At 38.1% G+C, this 22,427-nt stretch overlaps 1 protein-coding gene across 5 annotated transcripts in view; it reads left to right on the forward strand.

The window, feature by feature from the left end:
• Positions 1-22,081, forward strand: part of CAST (calpastatin) — a 69,942-nt gene extending 47,861 nt beyond the window's left edge. For all 5 annotated transcript variants that reach the window (XM_033110393.1, XM_033110396.1, XM_033110394.1 and 2 more), the window contains 12 exons: positions 757-858; positions 1,359-1,442; positions 3,628-3,678; positions 3,850-3,918; positions 6,190-6,288; positions 7,942-8,046; positions 9,317-9,406; positions 10,687-10,725; positions 11,160-11,243; positions 12,627-12,704; positions 20,162-20,224; positions 21,171-22,081. In XM_033110393.1, coding sequence (XP_032966284.1) covers positions 757-858; positions 1,359-1,442; positions 3,628-3,678; positions 3,850-3,918; positions 6,190-6,288; positions 7,942-8,046; positions 9,317-9,406; positions 10,687-10,725; positions 11,160-11,243; positions 12,627-12,704; positions 20,162-20,212 — 852 coding nt within the window. In that variant the 3' untranslated portion in view covers positions 20,213-20,224; positions 21,171-22,081. The remainder of the gene's footprint in view (positions 1-756; positions 859-1,358; positions 1,443-3,627; positions 3,679-3,849; positions 3,919-6,189; positions 6,289-7,941; positions 8,047-9,316; positions 9,407-10,686; positions 10,726-11,159; positions 11,244-12,626; positions 12,705-20,161; positions 20,225-21,170) is intronic.
• Positions 22,082-22,427: the final 346 nt, after the last annotated feature.

Consider the following 22,427-nt stretch of genomic DNA (forward strand, 5'->3'; position numbering starts at 1 on the left):
GATCATGACCTGTGGTTTGGAAGGAGTCGGGGCCTAGTCCTATCTTAACACAACCATCGTTTTTCCTTTGTTTTCCCTTTATACCATTTATGCTCTGTGTTCTTCCAGTTTCTTTTTAAATGTCAGCATGGACGTAGTTCCCTACATCACGAGATAGCACATTTCATTTTGAATAACTAGACCACAGCTAGATGGTTCTCATTGGGCCACTCAGGTTAGTCAGTCCCAGGCAGTCACCTGAATCAGCATGAGGTCACTCCGACCCATAGAAACCGCCTAGAGAAGCCAGGCATCTGCCTCAGCAGAGGCTCAGCCCGAGCCGCCTCCTCTCTAGGACAGGCCAGGCTGTTTCACAGAAAACTTTCTGGAAGGCTTTCCCGTGCCATCACAAGAACAATCACCAGAAAAATCACTCTTTCTTCTTTCCTGGCTTTCAGCTTCTCTGTGATACACCCATTCCATTGCCTCCCTTATTTCCAAACCAGAACGCTGGGTTAGATCTTGTAAGTTTCTCAGTGTCACTATGTAAGTTACACACCCTTAATGCATAATATAAGAGCCTTGCTCTAATTTTTAACATTTTATGTTTCTTAAACATAGATTCTAATTCAGTTGATAATTCAAATTATTAAAAGATGACACGTGCTGCTTATCTCAGCCTGAAATAAGGATATGCCCTTCTGCCCTGTTTGATGTAGTCTTTTCTAAAAGAAGGCATTAACCACCTACTCAGTATATCCACTGATGTACTTTTAGAAGGACACGGTGCCAGATGATGCTGTGGAGGCCTTGGCTGGTAGCCTGGGGAAAAAGGAAGCAGATCCAGAAGATGGAAAGCCTGTGGAGGATAAAGTCAAGGTAATGGCAGCTCAGATACTTCTAGAAAGTAACAATTATTGATTGCCTTCATTCCCCAAATGACTAACTAATAAGTTAGTCTTTTTTTTTTTTTAATGTTTCCCACAACACATGACTAGCTGGCTTTCTGTTACTGTGCATATCCTACTTAAGAAGCCCAAACCTGAGTGAGCATCAGTGTTTGAGCACAGCCGTGGATGGACGGCACGCACGTATCAGAGTTCTGAGTCTCACCTTTCCTATTGCTGAGGACTCACGAGAGAAGTGGCAGCTGTCTCCTAGTCCTCATGCCTGCCTTTGAGCCTAGCAGGCTCAGTGTGGGGGTCTTAGCCTGCTAAACTAGCATGCAGTGTTAAAGATGAGCGTGTTGTAGGAACTCTGCAAATACGGTCCTATGTACACTCTAACGATGGGTTTACTTGCCTCGCCTTAGTCATTCAGGTATCTACTCTAAGGAGAAAAGATGTATTAATAATGAAAATGGTATGATTTTTATTTAGGAGAAAGCCAAAGAAGAGGATCGTGAAAAACTTGGTGAAAAAGAAGAAACAATTCCTCCTGAATACAGATTAGAAGAGGTCAAGGTAAACAGGCTGGGGTGTTTTTCTATTTTATTTTCACTCATATTGAACTCCATATACATAAAGAAGGGACATGGAAGCAGACCTGGCATATAAAGATCTTGTTTCTTAATATTTCAAACACCAAATTGTATTAGTCCGCTAATAGCCTGTTAGCACACCAGATATGGAGCTAAAATATTCCTAAGTGGCCTTTCACTCCTCCCTGAAGTGGAAGAAACTACCTAATTTTAATGTCTAAGCTACCTAATTTTTTCCCGTCTAACACATGGTTTGTTACAAGACCAGAAATAAGAAAACTTAGACAACCTCCATGTAGATAGGAAAAGAAAAATGAAGAACAATTGTTGACTCTGAGGAAAAATTTCTAATGAGCAACTCTTTAGATATAAATTGAAAAAAAATAAGAGTGCCTGTTTAACATTGAGTAAAGTGATAAGTTGGCCCGTTTTCTTTATTTTGAATGTACACATTGTTCAGAACAAGTGACACAGGGGAGACCTCGTTATGAGTCTTGTACTTTTAAGTACAACCACTTGCACAGGGCAGACACACAGACACAGGGACACTAGAACAAATGTCGGTCGTCTTCATAACATGCCATCACGTAAGAGGATGTGCAACTAAAACTTCATTCACAATTCAGGAAAATCAAATCAATACTCCTCTTTCCCATCCATGGGCAAGAGGCCGTTTGTTTAGCCAAGACAGGAACTATATTGAGCTCTCCCTGATTAAAAGTTTCTTATTCTGCTTGCTTCTGCGTTTCAGAATTCAGTTGAAACCATGATGTTTCTATTAATTTGCGCTTACATGCATGCTGCTTTGTGAGGTTTTTAGAGAGGTTTTTAAGGGCCATGTGTTCTGTCACTAGTGACTCCCTCATTTGGTAAAGGCAGGTAACTGTCTTCATAGTAGGGGGTTGATTGCTTTCTCTCTCCTTGTGCTGAATTTTAGTAGCAGTTTTTAAGGAAAGTGGTTGGTTGATTGGCTTTTCCTGACCACTTTACTCCACGGTAGTTTGATCCTCTTCTGGACTTGTTGATCTCACACGTTAGTAATGACCTATTGCTTTATAATATTTTACTGGGGGTTGGCTTGGTCGCGTGTTTAAATCCTATATTGCTGTTCATCAGCTATCCTCGTATCAGGCATCGTCAGTGATATTCAGCTCCCTGAGGGTAGCCCACAAGTTACCCCTTCCAGACACAGGGTGGGTGCGCTTGGAGTGTGGAGCAGATGTGACCCCAATGGTCCCATGTGTCATGTGGGAAATATGCTACTTTTGTACTTAAGGGATTGGTGGAGAGCAGCACGGGTTCTGGTTTTCCTCCTAACTGAAGAGGAAACAGAGGCACCAGTGAACCTGTGGAGGAGATGAAAAGGGGGTAAAGGTAAAGTTTATGCCAGTCCCAGGGAAGCAGGTGATACTCTAAAAACCATTGCCCCTCTTCACATTTTAAATAAAACAAAAATCATCCTGACCAGTTTATTAGAAATATAGATATGTAGGTAGCCTTGTACTTATTTATTTTTGCATATCTGGATAAATGGGATTTACCATTTGTTTATAAATCTTCTTTCACTAAAGAGCCCCAAATACTTTATTGATTTTTGTCCTGTTAGAGTCATTTGAAGCTTGGCATCATCTGAGTCCTAAGTTTCAGAGCATCTCACCCACGGGATGAGCTCCCTGAGGGCAAGCACGTTGTCCTAAATTATGTGCTATTCCCAGTGTGTACTGCAGGGCTGGGCACAGAATTGATGCACATTAATTGGACGTCTCGCCTATGAAATTAACCAGCTTTTTCCAAGCAACTTATACAAAGGCTCACCCCCACACCCCGACAGTGTCCTGCAAGTGCCCTGCCACAGCACCATGTGCCACACTACATTCACTGTTCACATTTTCCTCCTGCACTGGTTTGTGGGCTTCTGAGGTCACAATGCCCAATCGGTTTTGTGGCCCCTGGGCCTAGGGAATGCCTGACGTTCGGGAGTGCTGTTAGCGTGAACTAATTAGGACATATTCTCTGATGAGAGAATCTGCTACCTGAAATGATGAATCTCATTTATAATGTGAACAACATCAGGAATCACTTGTCGATTCCTTTTAATGTTTACAAGGGTTCATACTGAGGATAAATGTGAAATGACTCAATGCCATGTTTTTCTCCTCCCTGGATAGGACAAAGATGGAAAACCACTCCTGCCAAAAGAGTCCAAGGAATCCCTTCCAGTAAGCAAGCCGGTTTTCTCTGAGAATCTCTCTCTCATTTGGCCCTGTTCGTTAATTCAGGAAGTGCATTGCTTTCTTTTTAATGAGTTGATCAGCATATGAACAGTGACATCATTTTGAAGAGGAGACAAATGAGGTGGTATTTTTTGATACATTTCCTGGTTCTTGCAGCCCTTCAGTGACGATTTCCTTCTCGATGCTTTGTCTGAGGACTTCAGTGCTCCCTCACACACTTCGTTTGTAAGTCTGAAACTCCTAGTTTCATTTCCTTACTTTCAGGGTGGTAGAAATAAATGGAAAGTTGTGACTTATAATCTAACTTGGGAGCTGAGGAAACAAACCCAAAATTAAGGCCCTCAACCCACTGTAGCCATTAAAACTGTGTTGTATCATGAAATATTTTTTCCAACACAGTGAATATTTTCAACAGTGTAACTAATTGAACCAGTGAGCATGTACGCTTTCAAGTACACCTATGAAAAGAGAATTTAAAATTGTGTATCTAAAATTACTTCTTAGACAACTTTACTAGTTGACAGTCTACGATTTGATCATTTTCCAAATTACCTCTAGGGTAACTGAGCTTCACGTGGAACAGATAGTCCCTCAAAGGGAATTCTGTTACTAGAAAGGTTGGGAAATGTTGGGTAGGGGTAAGCAGGTTTCTCAAATGTAGGATTTCCAGGGCTTTTTATATGTAAACATATATACTGTAAGTGTGTTGGAGTTCCCACAGCTTATATAACTCCAGAACCTTTTTTATGGGGCCTGGGTTATTTAATCCTATGTGGTCAGTGGTATGGAAAATATATATCAGTTGCAACATAGACAGAATAAGTGACAACTAGGAAGAATAATATTCCTTGGAGTTGCCTGAAGTTTTTGCTCTCACATTTGTGCATAATGTTACACATATGTATGCTATGTATACAAGGTGTGATCAAACAATGCGGTGAATGTTTCAAGTTTATCACAGTAAAAGATACATTGCCATTAATCATCCTCAAAATACTCCCCCTCGCTTTAAAACACTTACCTCATCATTCTTGCCACTTTCTGAAGCAGTTCTGAAAGTCCTCTTTCGTGAGTGTCTTTAGTTGCACTGTCATGGCTGCCTCGATGTCCTGAATTGATTTAAAACATTTACTTTCATGGTCATTTCGACTTTGGGGAAGAGCCAGAAGTTGCACGGTGCCAGATCCAGTGAATAAGGTGGATGAGGACACACTGTAATGTTTTTATTTGGCAGAAATTTCCATACCATAAGCAATGTGTGACATGGAGCATTGTCATGATGGAGGATGAAGTAAAGACACTCACGAAAGAGAACTTCCAGAACTGTTTCAGAAAGTGGCAAGAACGATGGAATAAGTGTATTTGAAGTGAGGGAGGGGCGGGTATTTTGAGGGGAATTCATGGCAATGTGTCTTTTACTGTAATAATTTTTTATGTAAACATTCACTGTATCTTTTGATCACATTAGTAACAGATTAGAAAATGTAATTATCTAATGAGATGTCAGGCTTATGTAAAGAAACCTGCAATAGAGGAAATGAATAGAAAAACAAAAACGTGAAGAAATTCCATATATCTAAGACAGTTTGACTAAATGTCTCAAAAGAATAATTATTTCATCATTGTATAAGTTAATATTTTTATTAAAACATAACCCCAAAGTATCTAAAATTTATTTGAAAAATAACTGCATAAAATATTTTTAAAATATTGAAAAGCATTTTTCACTCTTTTTGGGCAATATTAACCTAACTAAATACTAGGCTTTTTTCTACAATAATAAGATACAGTTCTGATTCAGAAAGCAAAGCCACATGTTAATGGAAAAAGAACAAGAAATGAACATAAATGACAGATTTAGTATATTTTTCAAATGAGAGAAGAAATCATTTCAGAAAGATTCTGGAATAATATGCTATTTAACATTAAGGAAAAAAAATAAAACTCAAACCTCATACCATATACCAAGTATTAAAGAAATAGTAGTCTATCATTTTATACCTAATATATTATCAGGATTAAAAATATTTAGGTGAGCAAAGCCATGGGAAACAGGCATGCTCCTTCACTGCTTTTAGCAGAATGAATTTCTGCAATTTTTGAGAGGGCAGCATGGCAGAATATAGCTAGCACCATAGAGAGAACCACTTCTAGAACTTTGATTCAGGGCAACCAGTTACAAAGAAGAAAAGCTGCCAAAAACTGCAAACAACATAAATGTACAATAAGTATAAACAAACCATGAAGCTCTAAGTCATTAGATTATTGAACAACATTTAGAAGAATAAATGGGAATAGGAAATAGGAAATTGTGGAATGGAATAGGAACTAGAATAAAAATTGCATTTCAGATTCTGTGTTACTATGTATCCATTTGGATCAAGAGACTTAATCAGGGAGCTATATTAAGAGTTGTATTTAAATGATTGCTGTGGGCATCATTTTTTATACAACATATCACTGATCAAAATTTTTTTTTTTTTTTTTTTACAAAAGCCATTTAAAGACGCTAAACTTTCAGCTGCCATCTCTGAAGTGGTTTCCCCAACCCCAGCTCCAACCACCCACTCTGCAGTTCCACCCCCTGACACTCAGGTAAGCAACGTATTTTGTAAATATTTATTTTCAGAGCTGCAACAAGAAGAAGAAATAAAATAGGATTTCTGCTTGCTTAGAATAAATGGGAGCAGACAAAATTGTTAGGAAGATTGGGCACCTTCTGTTTTAGGTATGACTGGTGATTTAGGAAGATGACAGATACTTTCTAAAATGATTAACCAATGTATGTGAAAATATTTCACACATAATCAAAGAGCTTAATATTGTTGCTTTATTAGAATTGAAAGTACAATGTGTATATTTGAATTTGAATTATTAGATTTTAAAAAAATTTTTAGGTTTCCTGATAATTGATTTTCTCCTCCTTTATAGTTTTCTTGACACATGCTGTAAATACTATGTTATTTAACCTCAAGTTTATTTTATGGAGTTATTCAGTGCTTGAGCCCCCCCCGCCCCCCAAAAATTCACAAATATGTCATGGAATAGCATTGTTTTTTCCCATTCACACCAGTAAAAATTTGTCATTTTCATGCTAGCAATGGAAAAACCTCAACATCAATATTGTTTTAATTATTTACATGTTCTGAGGCAAGACTGTGGAACCAAAGCTTTTCCAGACTTCCTTGATTAATTTTCTGTGCAGTACCAAATGTGAAATTATCAAGGAGACCACGGCACATCAAAAGATAGAGATTGCCCTAAACCAGATTCTCATCTCTTTGGGTTGAGAAGTGCCTCATTTGCTAGATGGAGATGAAGTAGCTTTAGTGAAGTCTGCTATGCTTCCTTTCCTTTTGATGTAGCATCAAAGCTGGTTTAGTGCTGTAGTCTGAGATTCTGAATGAATTTTCATCCTGTTGGGTCAGTCTCGGGAGCATCTGAAAATATCCAGAGGTACAAATGACAAAGCCCAGACCCAGCTGTGTGAGCAGCTCCACCATTAGTAGCTATAATCCTGGGCTCTCATGAAGCACTTAAAACCAGTACAATGCTGTGTGTGTGCACTCACAGTGATGAAAGTGCCTGTGCAAAGAAAGGAAGAATCATTAATAACCCAGGCTGCTCTTTATACTTTAGTTCTTAATCCTCAGGTAAGACGTTCTGCCCTGATTGAGGCTCTTAGTAGACATCCACAATGAAAAGCTGTTTTGCCTTTTACAAGGATGTTTTAAAATGACACCTTTTCCTTCACTTTTCCCATCAGAGGGTCTAGTTTTAATTTTTTTTAGAGCCATCACTAAAACCAGGTATATCGCTTTACTTACATGAATCAAACTTTGGGAATCAAAAAGTAAACTAAGCTATCATAACTTATGTGAGTTTTCTTTGCTGGGGACATTAGACTGTCACCAGTTATGTTACATACACTGTAGCATCTTAAGACATATATTTACCAACAGATCAAGCCAGGAACCCCATCATTTTAGAAGGGACCTGTTTTCTTGGAAGAGAGACGCCTGGCGGTGGAGCAGGGGTAGACAGGCACAGAGAAGTGCTGAGAGCCAGAGAGCCGGGAAAAGAGCGCCCACCAAGGGTTGGCAGTCCAGGGCCTCCCACCCACCCTGCCCATCTCCTGGTGAAAGTCCCAGGAGCGTATAGAAGTCTTAATGGCAGCGTTGGGGCCACACTCCAGTGGGTGACTTGATCTGGCCAACCAGTGACTAATTCAGATTTATGTTTTAACAGAGTGATGACAAAGAAATTGACGATGCCCTGGATGAACTTTCTGACAGGCTAGGACACAGGCAGCCTGATCCAGATGAGAACAAACCAATGAAGGACAAAGTCAAGGTACAAGAAAAAAAAGTGAAATTTTAAGATTATTATTTTTTTAAATAGCATCGACTACCCTACCTTCCACACAAAAGGAAAAAATACCACTTCTTTGTCTGGAGTTAATGAACAATTGGATAACTTAGGTCTCATTTTTTCCTCTCTGTGGTCTACCTTGCATTTTGTTACTTCCTCAGTGAGGACTATTCTGTCACAGATTAAAGCAAATTCCTGTTTGTGAGACTAAACCTTGTTATGATGGAAAAGCACAGCTCTGCTTTAATTTTATTCTCTTCCCACGTTAACTTTCCTTGGTTTTATCTGGTAGTAAAGACATCATATATATGATACTCATATATGTGCATTTTTTAGGTTGACATGCTCTGTGCCTCTGTAGTGGCAGAGGTCACCTAGCTGGCAGAGGTTTCCCGAGCAGCCTTCTCTGCCGTCATGACTAACGATGCATGCAAACTCCAAAAGAAAGAGTTGACCAGGAGTTCAGCATTGTCCAGAGGTGTGTCTACAAGGCACAAACTGTTAATTCTACATATCTTATACAACATGTATAAGTACTTGTTTATACTTAACAATGTGCAATATTCAACAATCCGTTTGGCTTGGAACCAGGAAGTAACTGACCAGCCAAATCGATATCTCAAAGACAGGGCATTTCAAAGAATCATTAGGTCATGATTCTGTCATTGTCGTAGGAATACTGATGTGAACTTAACCTGTATTTGAAAAACGAAATTACAGTGACGCAGAAAAATTAAATGTAAAGCCCCCTTTACCCCTCCCTTAGGGGAGAGTCGGTGTCACTGAATCTGTGACAGAGACCAACAATGCCCACGGAAGTGGGGATGCTGGCAGTAGGGGCTGCTTACTCCATGACAGGTATTTCCTCACCTGTAACACGAGCAGTCAGCATGTCCATTCAGATTTGCTGTGTTCTGGTCCTTTAGGGTTGTTTAGCAATAGCCAAAGTGGTAACTGTTACCTGTCTAAATGCCAAGATAAGGTGACTTGACTTTATTTGAAAAGTGAAACCCACAGAAAAAGATACTTTACACCCTTGGGTTTTATCTCCTTACCTGGTTTCTGAGGATAATTATTTAATCATTCATTTTAAAATGCAGGCAGAAAATTCACATGTGGATGGACCTATGGGTTTACATTTTTTCCATCAACCAGTAGTCTGTTCAAGTCATCCGTTTTGTTCTTCTGCATTTCAGAATGTATTCTCTGAGGGAGGATAGGAATATTAATCCTATCTGTTCAATGTTTACAGGAGAAAGTTAAAGCTGAACATAGAGATAAGCTGGGAGAAAGAGATGATACTATTCCACCTGAATACAGACACCTCTTGGATAAAGATAAGGTAAATGAAGGCAAATGTCTAGATTGGATATCGACAACAAAGCTTTTTCAATGCAGACCTCACTTGAAATGAACAGGAGGTACCTTTTAACAATTGCATACATATGTAATGTGACAATTTCTTATGTGTCCCCAATGAGCCAGCTGTCTAGGATTCTGTTTAATATTTATTTGAGCCAATGTCATTTTATGTCTTATGCTGGGCACAGTGGCATAAAGTGAGTTGAATAATGTCACTCACAGATGCTTAACAAGGATTCCGAGGCATGTACACAGATGAATTCTTTGTGAGAAAACACTATAAAAAAGATTTGCAATCGTAACTAAAGCAGTCTCTGTTTAAGGAGAATAGTAAAAGAGCTAGTATTGAAATAATTAATAGGGCAAATAAGGCACCTCCACGACCTGGGATCTCCCTTTCTTCCTTCTCCTGCACCACCACCAGCACTGTTGAGTGAAGGCAGACAAAAACCATATTCCCTATTTCTATATCTAAGTATACTCTGTCAAAAAGTCGCGGCCTTTTGTCTCTAACACAGAAGCCAGTTTTTCTTAGGTCAAACTTGCCTGTATCTCACCCCTTCCTATTTGGCTCCTAGTTACAAGTCAATTAGATGATGAATAGGCCTTTCCAGTCCTGTTCATCAAATAAAAACACGGACACCCAAATTACATCCTTCATTCTGTACTGCTTCATTTGGCAGGTTTGATGACTCCCTGGATTAAAGAGTGTTACCAGCGTCAGTGTCTCCTCTTACAGGAATCAATTCTCTTTGCTTTTGTTCAGGATTCCTTAAAACAGCAATTCTGAATCCTTCTGGAATTCTCCCTGCTTTGATAGTGTACCACCTGACCCTGCTTGTACATATAATCCTAACTGAGAAAAACCTAACATATCTGTAAAACCTGACGGTTCCAGTGCCTCAAATCCTGAAATACAAGCTGGAGTAAATAGGACATAAAAACACATTACTTTTTGTAACATTTTAAGTAGAATTATAACACATGATGGCAGAAAGTTCCTAAATAATTAGTGTTTCTTTCACTGCCAGGGCTAGACACTCACTCTTGCATTTTCCCCGAGGCTTCTGAAATGGTTATAGGATAGTAATTAAGCAAAGCTGGTGGAGAAATAGTAGGAACCCAGGTTTACCAGTTATTACAAATATATACTCCATTTTCCCAAGTCATTAGATAATATAGATTATATAAACACTGACTACACCTAAGTAAACCTTTACAAAGATTTATGTCTAAACAATAGTCTGCTTTGTTTCTTAGGGCAAACCAATGGCACCAAAGAAACCCGAGGAACCAAAGGTAAATCTCATAGCTGCATGTTTCTATGAAGATTTTTTTAAAAATTCTAGCTGCAACTTTAACAATTTAGAAATCTAAAATTTATTGAATGCTTACCCTGTGCATGGTATGATGCCAAGTGCATGTAGAAGTGTAGTATTATTTCTCTCTCATTTAGTCTTCCCAAGAGAGCCCTTCAAGATAGGCAGTTCCATTTTCCAGATTAGAAGAATTGAGGCTCAGAGAACACTAAGCAACTTGTATTACTATGAAAGAGTAGAAGGAAATAAAGCTGTCAAGATTTTCCTGTTTTAATATTTCCTTTATAATACATTAGTTTGTTAGGAAAAGAATTTTTTAATAAACATTTTATTTTCAGTGCTGTGGGAAAATGAACCCGACAGCATTTTTGCCTTGTGCATCTTTACTGATGGTTATGTCTCTTACTGTCTCAGAAACCTGAAGATGACCACGACCCCACTGATGCCCTTTCAGGGGATTTTGACAGCTGTCCTTCAACGACAGAAAACACAGCAACGGTATTATGCTTTTTCGTATTGACTTTCTTTGAATGGTGTACACATATGTAATTTTGACTGTAACATGAATTCAGTGATGCCAAAGAGAAGAAAAAATGTAATTCCACTATGCCACAAACACTGCTTTCTATAGTTCTTATCTTTTTCCATGTGTACGTTTTATAGTTAAATTCCATATATAATACATTATGTCATAAATGTTTTCCATGTTGCTTCCCCATTACCCTCATTTTTGATTGCCACACTATACTGTCGTACACTAATGCTCTGTCTGTGTTCCTTTAAATGAAAGCAGTCCCTAACGACACCCACCTTTTCATGCCCATGGCCCTGGTGTTTCCACCCCAGCTGGCTGACTCTCCTTCTCATCCCTCGTGTCCCAGTTCAACCATCCACTTCTTCAGGACGACTTCTCTTACCACTGCTCCCCTCCATGGCCACAGTTGGAAGCCTCTCCTCTGTGCTTCCCTGCCCTCTGGGTTACCTATAGTCACGTGTGTATTACACTGCTGAGCTGTGTACTTTACACAGTCGTGATGTGTCTTGTACCTCCGTGCTCAGCATTAGAATGCCTGGTATATAGCAGGTGCTCAAAACAATTATTAGTGAATGAAAAAAATAGTGTATAACAAGTGTGTGGCATTTTACCTATAAATTATACCCCTCCGTAAATGAAGTAGAAGAAACAGTGAAATGAGTGTCCTTCATTGTCATTTTCAGAAGACTTAACACCTGTAGTTCAGTTTGCTCTTACCTTGGCTGTTACTAAGCATACCTCCCAATCACCGATTTGTCAGTCCTTCCCCTATTGGGTGACTTCATTTCCGGTCTGCCTCAGCATCCTATGTCTCCTGGAAAATCACAAATAATGCCTTTTTGGGAAATGGACTTTCTTTTTAAATATATCTTCCCCCAGCTGTCTGTGGTGGTCGCCAGTGTTACATTTCTCTTCCATAACACTGAAAACAGAGTCTTATTCTTACTCTGTTGGCACATAAAACCAGTCCTAAGAGAAACAAGCTCTGTTTTGATGAGAAAAATAAGGTCTGGGTGAATCATACATCGTGGAAATTGGCAGAGCATCCGTGTGACCCACATTTTCCTCATCTTTATCCTTTTTACTTCCTACCTTAATCACTTCTGTGTACAATTCACCATTGTGCCCAAAAAATCATGACTAAAACCCCCAGAGTTTTCCATTATTTAATTAAATTCCATTATTCCAAAATTTAAATAAAGTATATAATTTTCATGTTGTGGTAGAAAGTAGAACTAAGGCTAATATCTCCAGGCTACTAAAAGAATAGATTTGATTGCAGCCACTCCTTACTTGCTGGATGGATTAATGACAGCAACAGCCTCATTACCTTTTGTTGGCTTTAGGACAAAGACAAGAAGAAGAAGACTACTTCCATCTCCAAAGCGCCCAAGAATGGGGGAAAAGCAAAGGATTCTGCAAAGGTAAACAGAGCAGTAAATATATTACAAATTGGTTTAGCAGTTGCATGAAGTGGCATTTATCCTTTTAGTCATTTAATTTCTGATTGGTATTGATTTAGCATAAAATAATTTAACTATTAAGTGCTATCTATCCCCTAGCCTGTCTTGGTATAGAAATTGAAGTTTTAAAGTTTTTGTTGCTGTTGTTTTTTAACTAACTGGTACTTTAGAAATATAAATGAACATTCTTAACACAACTATTGAAACACCGCCAGAGTCCTATGCTGCTCTGGAGAGTATTGCTACAAAGTCTGGATGAGGCCTCTGTGATTTTATGGTGCCCAGTGTCCCCTAAGCTATCTGTGCTGGCCCCGTGCTAGGCTCTCTTCCCTTCCCCAGAGCTCATGCTCTTCACACTCCCTTCTAGCCCCAGGCCCCCAGTGTCTGTAGATAGCCTTGCCTGCTACTTCAAAGAGAAAAATGGAGGCCACTCTGCAGAAAATCCCTAAGGTCTCCTTCCCACTTACCCACTGATAAACCCTTTTCCCATCTCTCAGCAATCAATAATCAACTCTCTCCAATATTTCCAATCTCTTCACCTTAGTTAAAACTTTAGTAGCCCTTCTACTACCCTCTTTCCCTCTATCCCTTCACCTCCTTGAAAGATCGAAGATTTTGCTTCCTCTCCTTCAGCTCTGTGGGCAGTGACATGCTGGTTGCTATATCATTAACTCCTCTTAGTTTACTTGCTCTCTCATTAGCACGCTTTTGGGCCTTAGAATTGATGCTGTAATGGATTGAGAGTTTGGGGAATGTTTAAACCTTCACCTCTCCAAAGACTCAGACCACCACTTGCAACTGCACATTTTTCCTTGGATAATGCATTGACAGGACAGGTTCATATACTGCATTTCATTATACCTTAATTGCCACCGATTATAAAATAAACTTACTTTATATATCATTAAAGAAAAAATCAATTTTATTATGATATGCAGCATGCTGTTCATTGTAACAAGCATTGCAAACTGAAACATCTTCAAATTGGGGGTGAGGGTGGGGTGCACAACCTGAGAATGTGGTTTATATAAATTTTAGAATGTATAAGTAGTATATAGAATTATGGAAGATCTTTGAGTTTCTATGATCCAAAATAGAAACTCATTAGACACCACCTGGGAAGGAGGACTATTAGTATATAATTTTTCATGTTGCTGCAGAAAGTAGAACTCAGGCTAATGGGTAGAAGCTACAGATTCTGATTTCTTAGAATTGGACATTAATGGAAATTGGATCAGAGAACTTCTGGACCCCTTCCGATTTCTATATCATATGATTTAGATGGTTATTACTGTGATCCCCTAACTATAATGAGAAATTAATGGTACAGCTTTAAAAACAATAGTCCAACTCCATCAAAACTCTTTAAAACAAGATAGTTCCAATTCAAGATGGCAACATAGGACGAGCCTGAACTCACCTCCTTCTGTGGACACACTGAATCTACAGCTACACGTGGAACAATTTCCTTTGAAAAGAAATCCAAAGAGTAGCTGAGTGACTCCTACTCATCAGTAAACAAGGAAAAAAACCTCCCAGCAAAGCAGGTAGAAGAGGCTGAGACAATCTTGCTATAAACCTTACCCCTAACATGGCAACCCACAATCAGGAGTGAATGCAAAAGCTGGAGCTTCTCCCTAAAGAACTAAGTTTGAAGCCCACATCTGGCACCCCAACTTTTGAGACAAGCCCCCAAAATATCTAGCTTTGAAAGCCAACAAGACTCGCATCCACCAGACCCACCATGCTACAGTGCAGTGATAAAATGGTTCTTGATGGGCTGGTATGCCTGGACTTAGCCACAGAGCCCAGCATAAGGGCAGTTGATCAAGAGGCTCCCAGACTTTCTGTGAAAAAGGCTTAATGGTGGTTTATCTTGTCAACTGGAGGGACAGGCATCTAATTGAACACACACCTAGAGACCTGCTGAAATACTTACCAGGGACGGAGGCTGCTGGCTGCCATCTTTGCACTCTGCTTCACTCCAGCTTGCCAATACTTCCTGGAAAGGAGCTCGTACCCTCCTCTGGTACACCGATATTTGCAGCTGCTGCTAGGGCAACACCTCTAGCTCTGGTGGCCAGTGGGACTTAAAGTTTGCAGTCCCACAGGACTATATACTCATCTATTTGCACACTTTGGAAGCCGGACTTTCACACAGCAGCTTTCAGTCAGCCTGAACCTAGGTGCTGACTGAGATCCTCCCCGCTTTGGGACACTTACAGATCTCAGCACATCTTCAACTACTGGGAGTCACGAAAAATAAAATAGGCTTCTTGGACACATCACAAAGCTTTTGAAAGACAACCAAGAGCTAGGACAATGTGGAATGACAGGCTGCATCTGCTACACAAGGACACTCCTTCAAGCCTGGAAGAGGAGGTAGCTGTTTAAAGCACAGAATCCGACACAAAGTGTCAAGGAAGATGAAGAAACAGAGGAATGTGTTTCAAATGAAACAACAAATTAAAGTCACAGGAAAATTCCATAATTTAATGGAGGTAAATGATTTACCTGATAAAGAGTTCAAAATAATGGTCATAAAGATGCTCACTGAACTCCGTAAGACCCACAAAGGAGAAGAATAATGAACACAGAACTTCAACAAAGACACAGGAAACTATAAGAAGTACCAAATAGAAGTCACAGAGCTGAAGAATATAATCACTGAACTGAAATATACACTGGAGAGGTTCAACAGCACACTAGATGAAGAAGACCAAAAGAAAGGACAGTGGGACTCAACCAGAGCAGAAAAAAGAATGGGGGAAAAATGAAGATAGCTTAAGCAACTTATGGGACATCAAATAGACCAACATTTGCATTATAAGGATCCCAGAAGGAGAAGAGAGACAGGGGCAGAAAACTTGTTTGAAGAAATGATGGCTGAAAACTTCACTAACCTGGGGAAGGAAACAAGCATCCAAATCCAGAAAGCTCTGAGTTCCAAATAAGATGAACCCAAAGAGTCCCATACCAAAATATAATAGTAAAATGTTAAAGACAGGAATTTCAAAAGCAGCAAGAGAAAAACAACTTTTCATGTACAAGGGAACACCCATAAAAGAGCAGATTTTTCAGCAGAAACTTTGCAGAGCAGAGGGCACAGTATATTCAAAGTGCTGAAAGAAAATAAAACTTCCAATCAAGAATACTCTACCCAGCAAAGCTGTCATTCAGAATTAAAGGAGAGATACAGTTTCCCAGATAAGCAAAAGCTAAAGGAGTTACAATTAAACTGGCCTTACAAGGAATGGTAAAGGGACTTATTTAAGGTGAAATGAAAGGGTGCTAATTAATAACAGGAAAACATGAAAGTACAAATCCCACTGGTAAAGATAAACAAGTATAGTAAAATTGAGATCAATCACTTATAAAACTAGTATGAAAGTTAAGAGACAAAAGACGTAAAAAATAACTACAGTAAAGGATACACAACATAAAGGAATGTAGAATGTGACATCACAAATATATAATGTGGGGCTGAGGGTGTAAAAATGTATGGCTTTCAAATGCATTCAAACTTAAGTTATCAACTTAAAATACACTGTTATAAATATACTTGTTATATGTAAACCTCATGGTAACCACACAGCTAAGCTGCATAGTAGATACACAAAAGGTTGAGAAAGAAATCTAAGCATACCACTACAATCATCAAATCACAAAGAGAGCAAGAAAAGCAACAGAGGAACTGCAAAACCACCATAAAATAAACAACAAAATGTCCATAAGTATATACCTATCAATAATTGCTTTAAATGTAAATGGACTAAATTCTTCAACCAAAGGACATGGAGTGGCTGAATGGATAAAAAAACAAGACCCATCTATGTGATGCCTACAAGAGACTCACTTCACATATAAGAATACACACAGACTGAAAAGTGAAGGGATGGAAAAAGATATTCCATACAAATGGAAACCAAAAGAAATCGGGGGTAGCTACACTTAGACAAAATAGACTTTAAAACAGACTCTAACTGTGAGTGATGTCAGCATCATGGCCCCATGAGTCATTCTTTTTTCTCTTGCCTTTGATTTACAACTATTTGGACATCCATAACCAAGCACAGGTGATTTTGCACAGCACACCAGTATACCTGAGGGATCATCCCATCTGTACATTTGAAAATGGGTGGATTGGACCTCGGAGGAAGCTGCAGAGCCAGGGGAGTGGTAGCATACGCAGTGGCAATCTTGCTGGTGGGTGAAGGAAGTGAGTGGGAATCTTCCCAGTCATACATGCTGCAGCGGGAGGGACCCATTACTCTCTCTGAGGAGAGACTGCAGTGCCTGGGGAGAGGGAAGGGAAAGGGAAGAAGAGAACTGAAGAGAATGCATTTCTTTCTGTCTGCCCTGTTCTATCTAACTATTTTAGAATAGTGTGTTAAACAATTAAAAAGGTTCAAGATAAAGAGCATTAAAAATAACTACAGACAACTACTACAATTTCATAACAAATTCGCAGCATGTGTCACGTGAAAAATATAAAAAGGGAAGAGTAAAAGGACGGAACCTTTCTAAGTAAATTAAAATAAACTGCTATCAGGAGTAAAAGGACTATTTTATTAGATTTTGTTTTTGTAAACCTCATGGTAACCACAAAGCAGAATCTAGAGCAGTGACACCAAACATTAAAAAAAAGCGGGGGCTGGGGAGAGGGGTAGGAGAGAATTAGCAAATAAATCACCATCGAAAACTGCCACCTTAAGGTAGACAGAAACAGAAGTAAAAGAAACAATGAAGATACAAAATAACCAGAAGGCAAAAGATAAAATGACGGTAATAAGTCCTTACATGTCAATCATTCTAAATGTGAATGGATTGAACTCACCAATCAAAAAGCACAGAATTTCTGAAAGAATATAAAAAGACCAAACTATCTGCTTCCTACAGGAGACTCATTTCGGCTCTTAAGGAAAGTACAGAAGATAATTTTCCAAGCAAACAGAAACCAAAAGAAAGTGGATATAGCCATACTTATATCAGACAAAAGATATAGATGCAAAAATCTCAACAAAATATTAGCAAATTGAATTCAAGAACACACTAAAAAGATTATATGCCATGACGAAGTGGGATTTATCCCTGGGATGCAAGGACAGTTCAACATATACAAATCAATATCACCTAAATAAAAAATACATATTACATGATCATCTCAGTAGATGCAGAAAATATCTTTTGACAAAATACAGCATCCTTTCATGATAAAAACCCTTAAAAGATAGGGTGTAGAAGAAACATACCTCAACATTATTAAGTCCATATACAATAAACCAGGAAGTAACATTATACTCAGGAGAAAAATTGAAAGCTTTTCCTATAAGTATATTGTACACCTGAAACATATAATGATATTAACCAATGTTACCCCAGTAAATTTAATTTTAAAAAATAATTTAAAAAACCAACAACCGGTAAGTTACTGGCATAGAAACAGACACAGATCAATGTAGGAGAACAAAGTGCCAAGAAATAAACCCACGCATATAAGGTCATTTTATGACAAAGGAATCAGGAATATGTAATGGGAGAAAAGACAGTTCTTTTTCCCATTAAGTACAGTGGTAGGAAAACTGGGCAGCCATGTGCACAAAGAAACTGGACCACTGCCTCACACCATCCACAAAAACGTAACTCAAAATGGATTAAAGACTTGAACATAAGACCAGAAACCATAAAACTCCTAGAAGAAAATATAGGCAATAAGCTCTTGGACAGTGCTCTTAGCAGTGATTTTATGTATTTGACACCAGAAGCAAAGGCAACAAAAGCAAAAATAAGTGGGACTACATCAAACTAAAAAAAGCTCCTGTACAGTGAAGAAAACTATCACCAAATTAAAAGGCAAATTACTAAAAGGGAGAAAATGTTGGCAAATCATGTATCTGATAAGGGGTTAATACCCAAAATACATAAAGAACTGACAATTTAATAGCAATAAAACCAAATAATCCAATTGAAAAACGGACAGAGGATCTGAATAGACATTTTTCCAAAAAGACATACAGATGACCAATAGGTACATGAAAAGGTCTTCAGCATCACTAATCATCAGGGAAACGCAAATCAAAACCACAACGAGGTATCACCTCATACATGTTAGAATGGCTACTATGAAAAAGAAAAGAAACAGTTTTTGACCAGGTTGTGGAAGAAAGGGAAGCCTTGTACAAAGTTGGTAGGAATATAAATTGGTGCAGCCAGTTTGGAAAACAGTATGGCAATTCCTCAAAAAAACTAAAAAGGGAACTACCATGTGATCTAGCAATTCAACTTCTGGGTATTTATCCAAAGAAAACGAAAACACTAATTTGAAGAGATATATGCACCCCTATGTTCATTTCAGTACTATTTACAATAGCCAAGATATAGGAGCAACGCAAGTGTCTGTCGATAAATGGAGAAAGAAGAGGTGGTACTACAGTGGAATACTACTCAGCCATAAAGAAGACTGAAATCATGCCTTTTGCAACAACATGGATGGACCTAAAGAGTATTATGCTAAGTGAAATAAATTAGACAGAGAAAGACAACATATGATCTCACTTACATGTGGAAACTATGAAAAACAAGTTCATAGATTGGTGGTTGCCAGAAGCTGTGTGTAGATCAAATGGGTGAATGGGGTCAAAAGGTCCAAAAGTCTAGTTATAAAATAAATGATGAGTTAGTCAATAATACTCTATCGTATATTTTAAAGTTGCTAAGACAGTCGATTTTTAAAAGTTCTCATCACAAGAGAAAAATGTCTAACTGTATGGTGACATGTTAACTAAACTTACTGTGATGATCATTTCATAATATATACAAATATCAAATCATTATGTTGTATACCTGAAACTAATATTACATATCAATTATACCTCAATAAAAAAACCAAGGTAGTGAAATCCATAAAGAATATAAGAAACCAGATTAATAATTAGTTGCTTATGCCATTAATCTCAAATAGATTTGCTTATTGTTTAATTTCAGTTGTACACAGTACATGATCAACCCATGAACAAAAAACAGCATAATAACCCTACGTGCTGAGTGGATTAGCTGGCCCACAATGTCCCCAAGCACAGGAAAAGGATGGATCACCATGGGATAAATGAACAGTACCATTCAAGTACCATCCTACTGATTTCTTTTTTCTTAAATTACTCTGGTCTTCAAAAAAAGTAAAAATTTAGAAACACTTAAGGTTATTTTTACCTTATAAACTTGAAGAGGAAGAACTCTGTTTTGGCTAAACGAGAAAAGATACTTAGAAAGGACCATCTCATTTCCCCCCACTAATTGCCATCTTTTTGCCTCTTTAATTCTGAGAAGCCCAGTTCCTCATAAGAATCTTCTGGTTGATCACTTTTGATACACAATCTAGAAAAGAAAGAGCTCATTGATGGTTTTGCTTTCCCTTTTAGGCAAAGGAGGAAACTTCCAAGCCAAAAGCTGATGAAAAAAATACAAGTTAAAGTTCACATTTGGTAAGTTAGGTGTTTGTTGTAAATGAAGTCAACCATACCTTCTTCTACCAACCTATGTATTATAGGTGAGAGCAACTAAATCCACTTCTTGAGTAGTTCACGTTCCCTTTATACAATTGACATGAGATGCACATTGCAAAATCTATAGAGTAATTCCCTGAAAAGCACTGGAGGGATGATTGTGCTACTGGAATGTTTAAAAACCTAATCTTATAATTAAGAGCTCTTTAAAATATTAGGCCAGGCTCTTAAAGAAAATGACCATCTAAGTCTAGTTGACTCTTTGAAACCCAAATGCTCATGATTGCAGGTTACTGCAGCAAAGCAAAATCAGCATGTGTGTTACCCCTTATAGTGAAAGGGCCTTATGATATTGGTATTACCCAAAGTGACAACACATGGTGGATGGGGAGAAGTACCCCTTAGGGTCTGGTGGAAATTACAGGGTTTTTGGAACAAGGGCAAAGGAAAAGATTGACCATTTTTGTTCATCTTAGTTTTAGAAAGTAAAATACTATGTCTGATTCTACTTTATGTGACTGAAAAACTCTTATAGATGAGAAAACCTGAGATCTATCTTGAGAACTTGGCCCTGACTTACTAACTTCAGAAAGAAGAGGTCTTATTCTAAGCCATAAAAGCTTATAACTGTTTGCCAACCAAAGTCTAAAGGAAATAAAAGTGTACATTAAATTGGTTAGGTATTCTCACCATGATCCACTTTTAGTTCCTGTAAAGAGGGAGGTATACTGATTAAAACTGCTCCAAAGATTTTCCCCCAAATTAAAAAATATGTATATTAATAATCCACTCTTATATTTACTGATAGGAAATTCCTTCTTGTGATACAATGCTTTTGCTAAATGTTACATTTACTATGCCTCATAACCAAAAAAGAAATTCATATCAAGTGGTTCACTGGATTTTTTTTCATTGACTTTTTCAGGGTATCTGCATATAAAATCTTCAGCTGGTAAATGGTGACTTTTGAAGAACAAAAGGCTTTGACAACAGAAATTTTTCAGGGTGGCTAGACAGTGGTATTTGTTGAGTCTTTTAACATCCTAAACATTGGTTTGTTATTCTTTTCCTGGAAAGAAATTGAATTTGTCTGGTTCACCTGTGCTATATTGAACTGTGTATCGATAAACTTTGAATTTTTAAAAATTGCCTTCAGTTGGGAGAGAAAGAACTTTATATTTCTAAGAGATGTATCTGATCGTTTCTTAAAGCAATGCATACAAATAAGGAAAAACCTTTGCAAACTTTTGCACATTCTACACACAGTGCCTGTAAATCTCATTAGTATTTTCGGTTTGCACTTAATTTTTGTTATTAGCATCTGGAAAACAGTGCTTTAAACATTCTTCAATGTCCTGATATCTCCTTACCTCTTTCCTCTTTGGGCTTTTGAACTCTATTTGATGTTTCTTTGGGTTAATAAGTCAAAACATAAAATATTGTATATTGGGTACATATCTCATCTTGGGCTAATAAATTAACAGATGACCTGAACAGAACAGGAAGCACCACATCCTTTTTCGGGTTGAACTCTTCCTTGTCAGAAGTTAGGACTTCTGCACCTGATAGCCAGCACACAACACAGAGACGTGAATCAAGTCAAAAGAGCAAAATGCAGACTATATGTCACTGCACAGCAAGTTCTAAGAATAAAATCTACTTCTTAGACTACTCATGTGGCTTGAACTCTGTTGGTTTACTGTGTTAAGCTGTGCTTTTCATTCTCTCTCTATAAAACCTGAACAGCATTGTTTGCTTAGAGCTGTTGCCACAGCTGTCTTTGCACTGTATAGCATCTGGCTTTATGGAAGTTAGGTTTACTAAATATAAAACAAAAAAATCTGAAATTTAAAAATTTGCTTTTCCTCCCTACAGCAACTTAAGAACTAGCTCTGACGTTCTACAACTATGAATGGTTCCTCAGATCTTTCTGAGTGAATTGTTTATGAATATAGCACTGATGTTGTTGATGGGATTTTGATAAATATGAAATAAAATCTTTACTTCCTGGTAGTGAATGCAGGAAGTGATATCAGGTACATGTCATAAACTCATTTGGAATTTCTTGTTTCAGACAGCACAGCCGTCCTTAGCATGTTTAAAGGTTTTATCTATTAGGACTTAGATGACTTCACTAAATACAAAGGGAGCCAAAAAAATGTATACACATTTTAAGAAAGGA

The sequence above is a fragment of the Rhinolophus ferrumequinum genome, chromosome 7 (assembly GCF_004115265.2).
Source record: "Rhinolophus ferrumequinum isolate MPI-CBG mRhiFer1 chromosome 7, mRhiFer1_v1.p, whole genome shotgun sequence".
NCBI lineage: Eukaryota > Metazoa > Chordata > Mammalia > Chiroptera > Rhinolophidae > Rhinolophus > Rhinolophus ferrumequinum.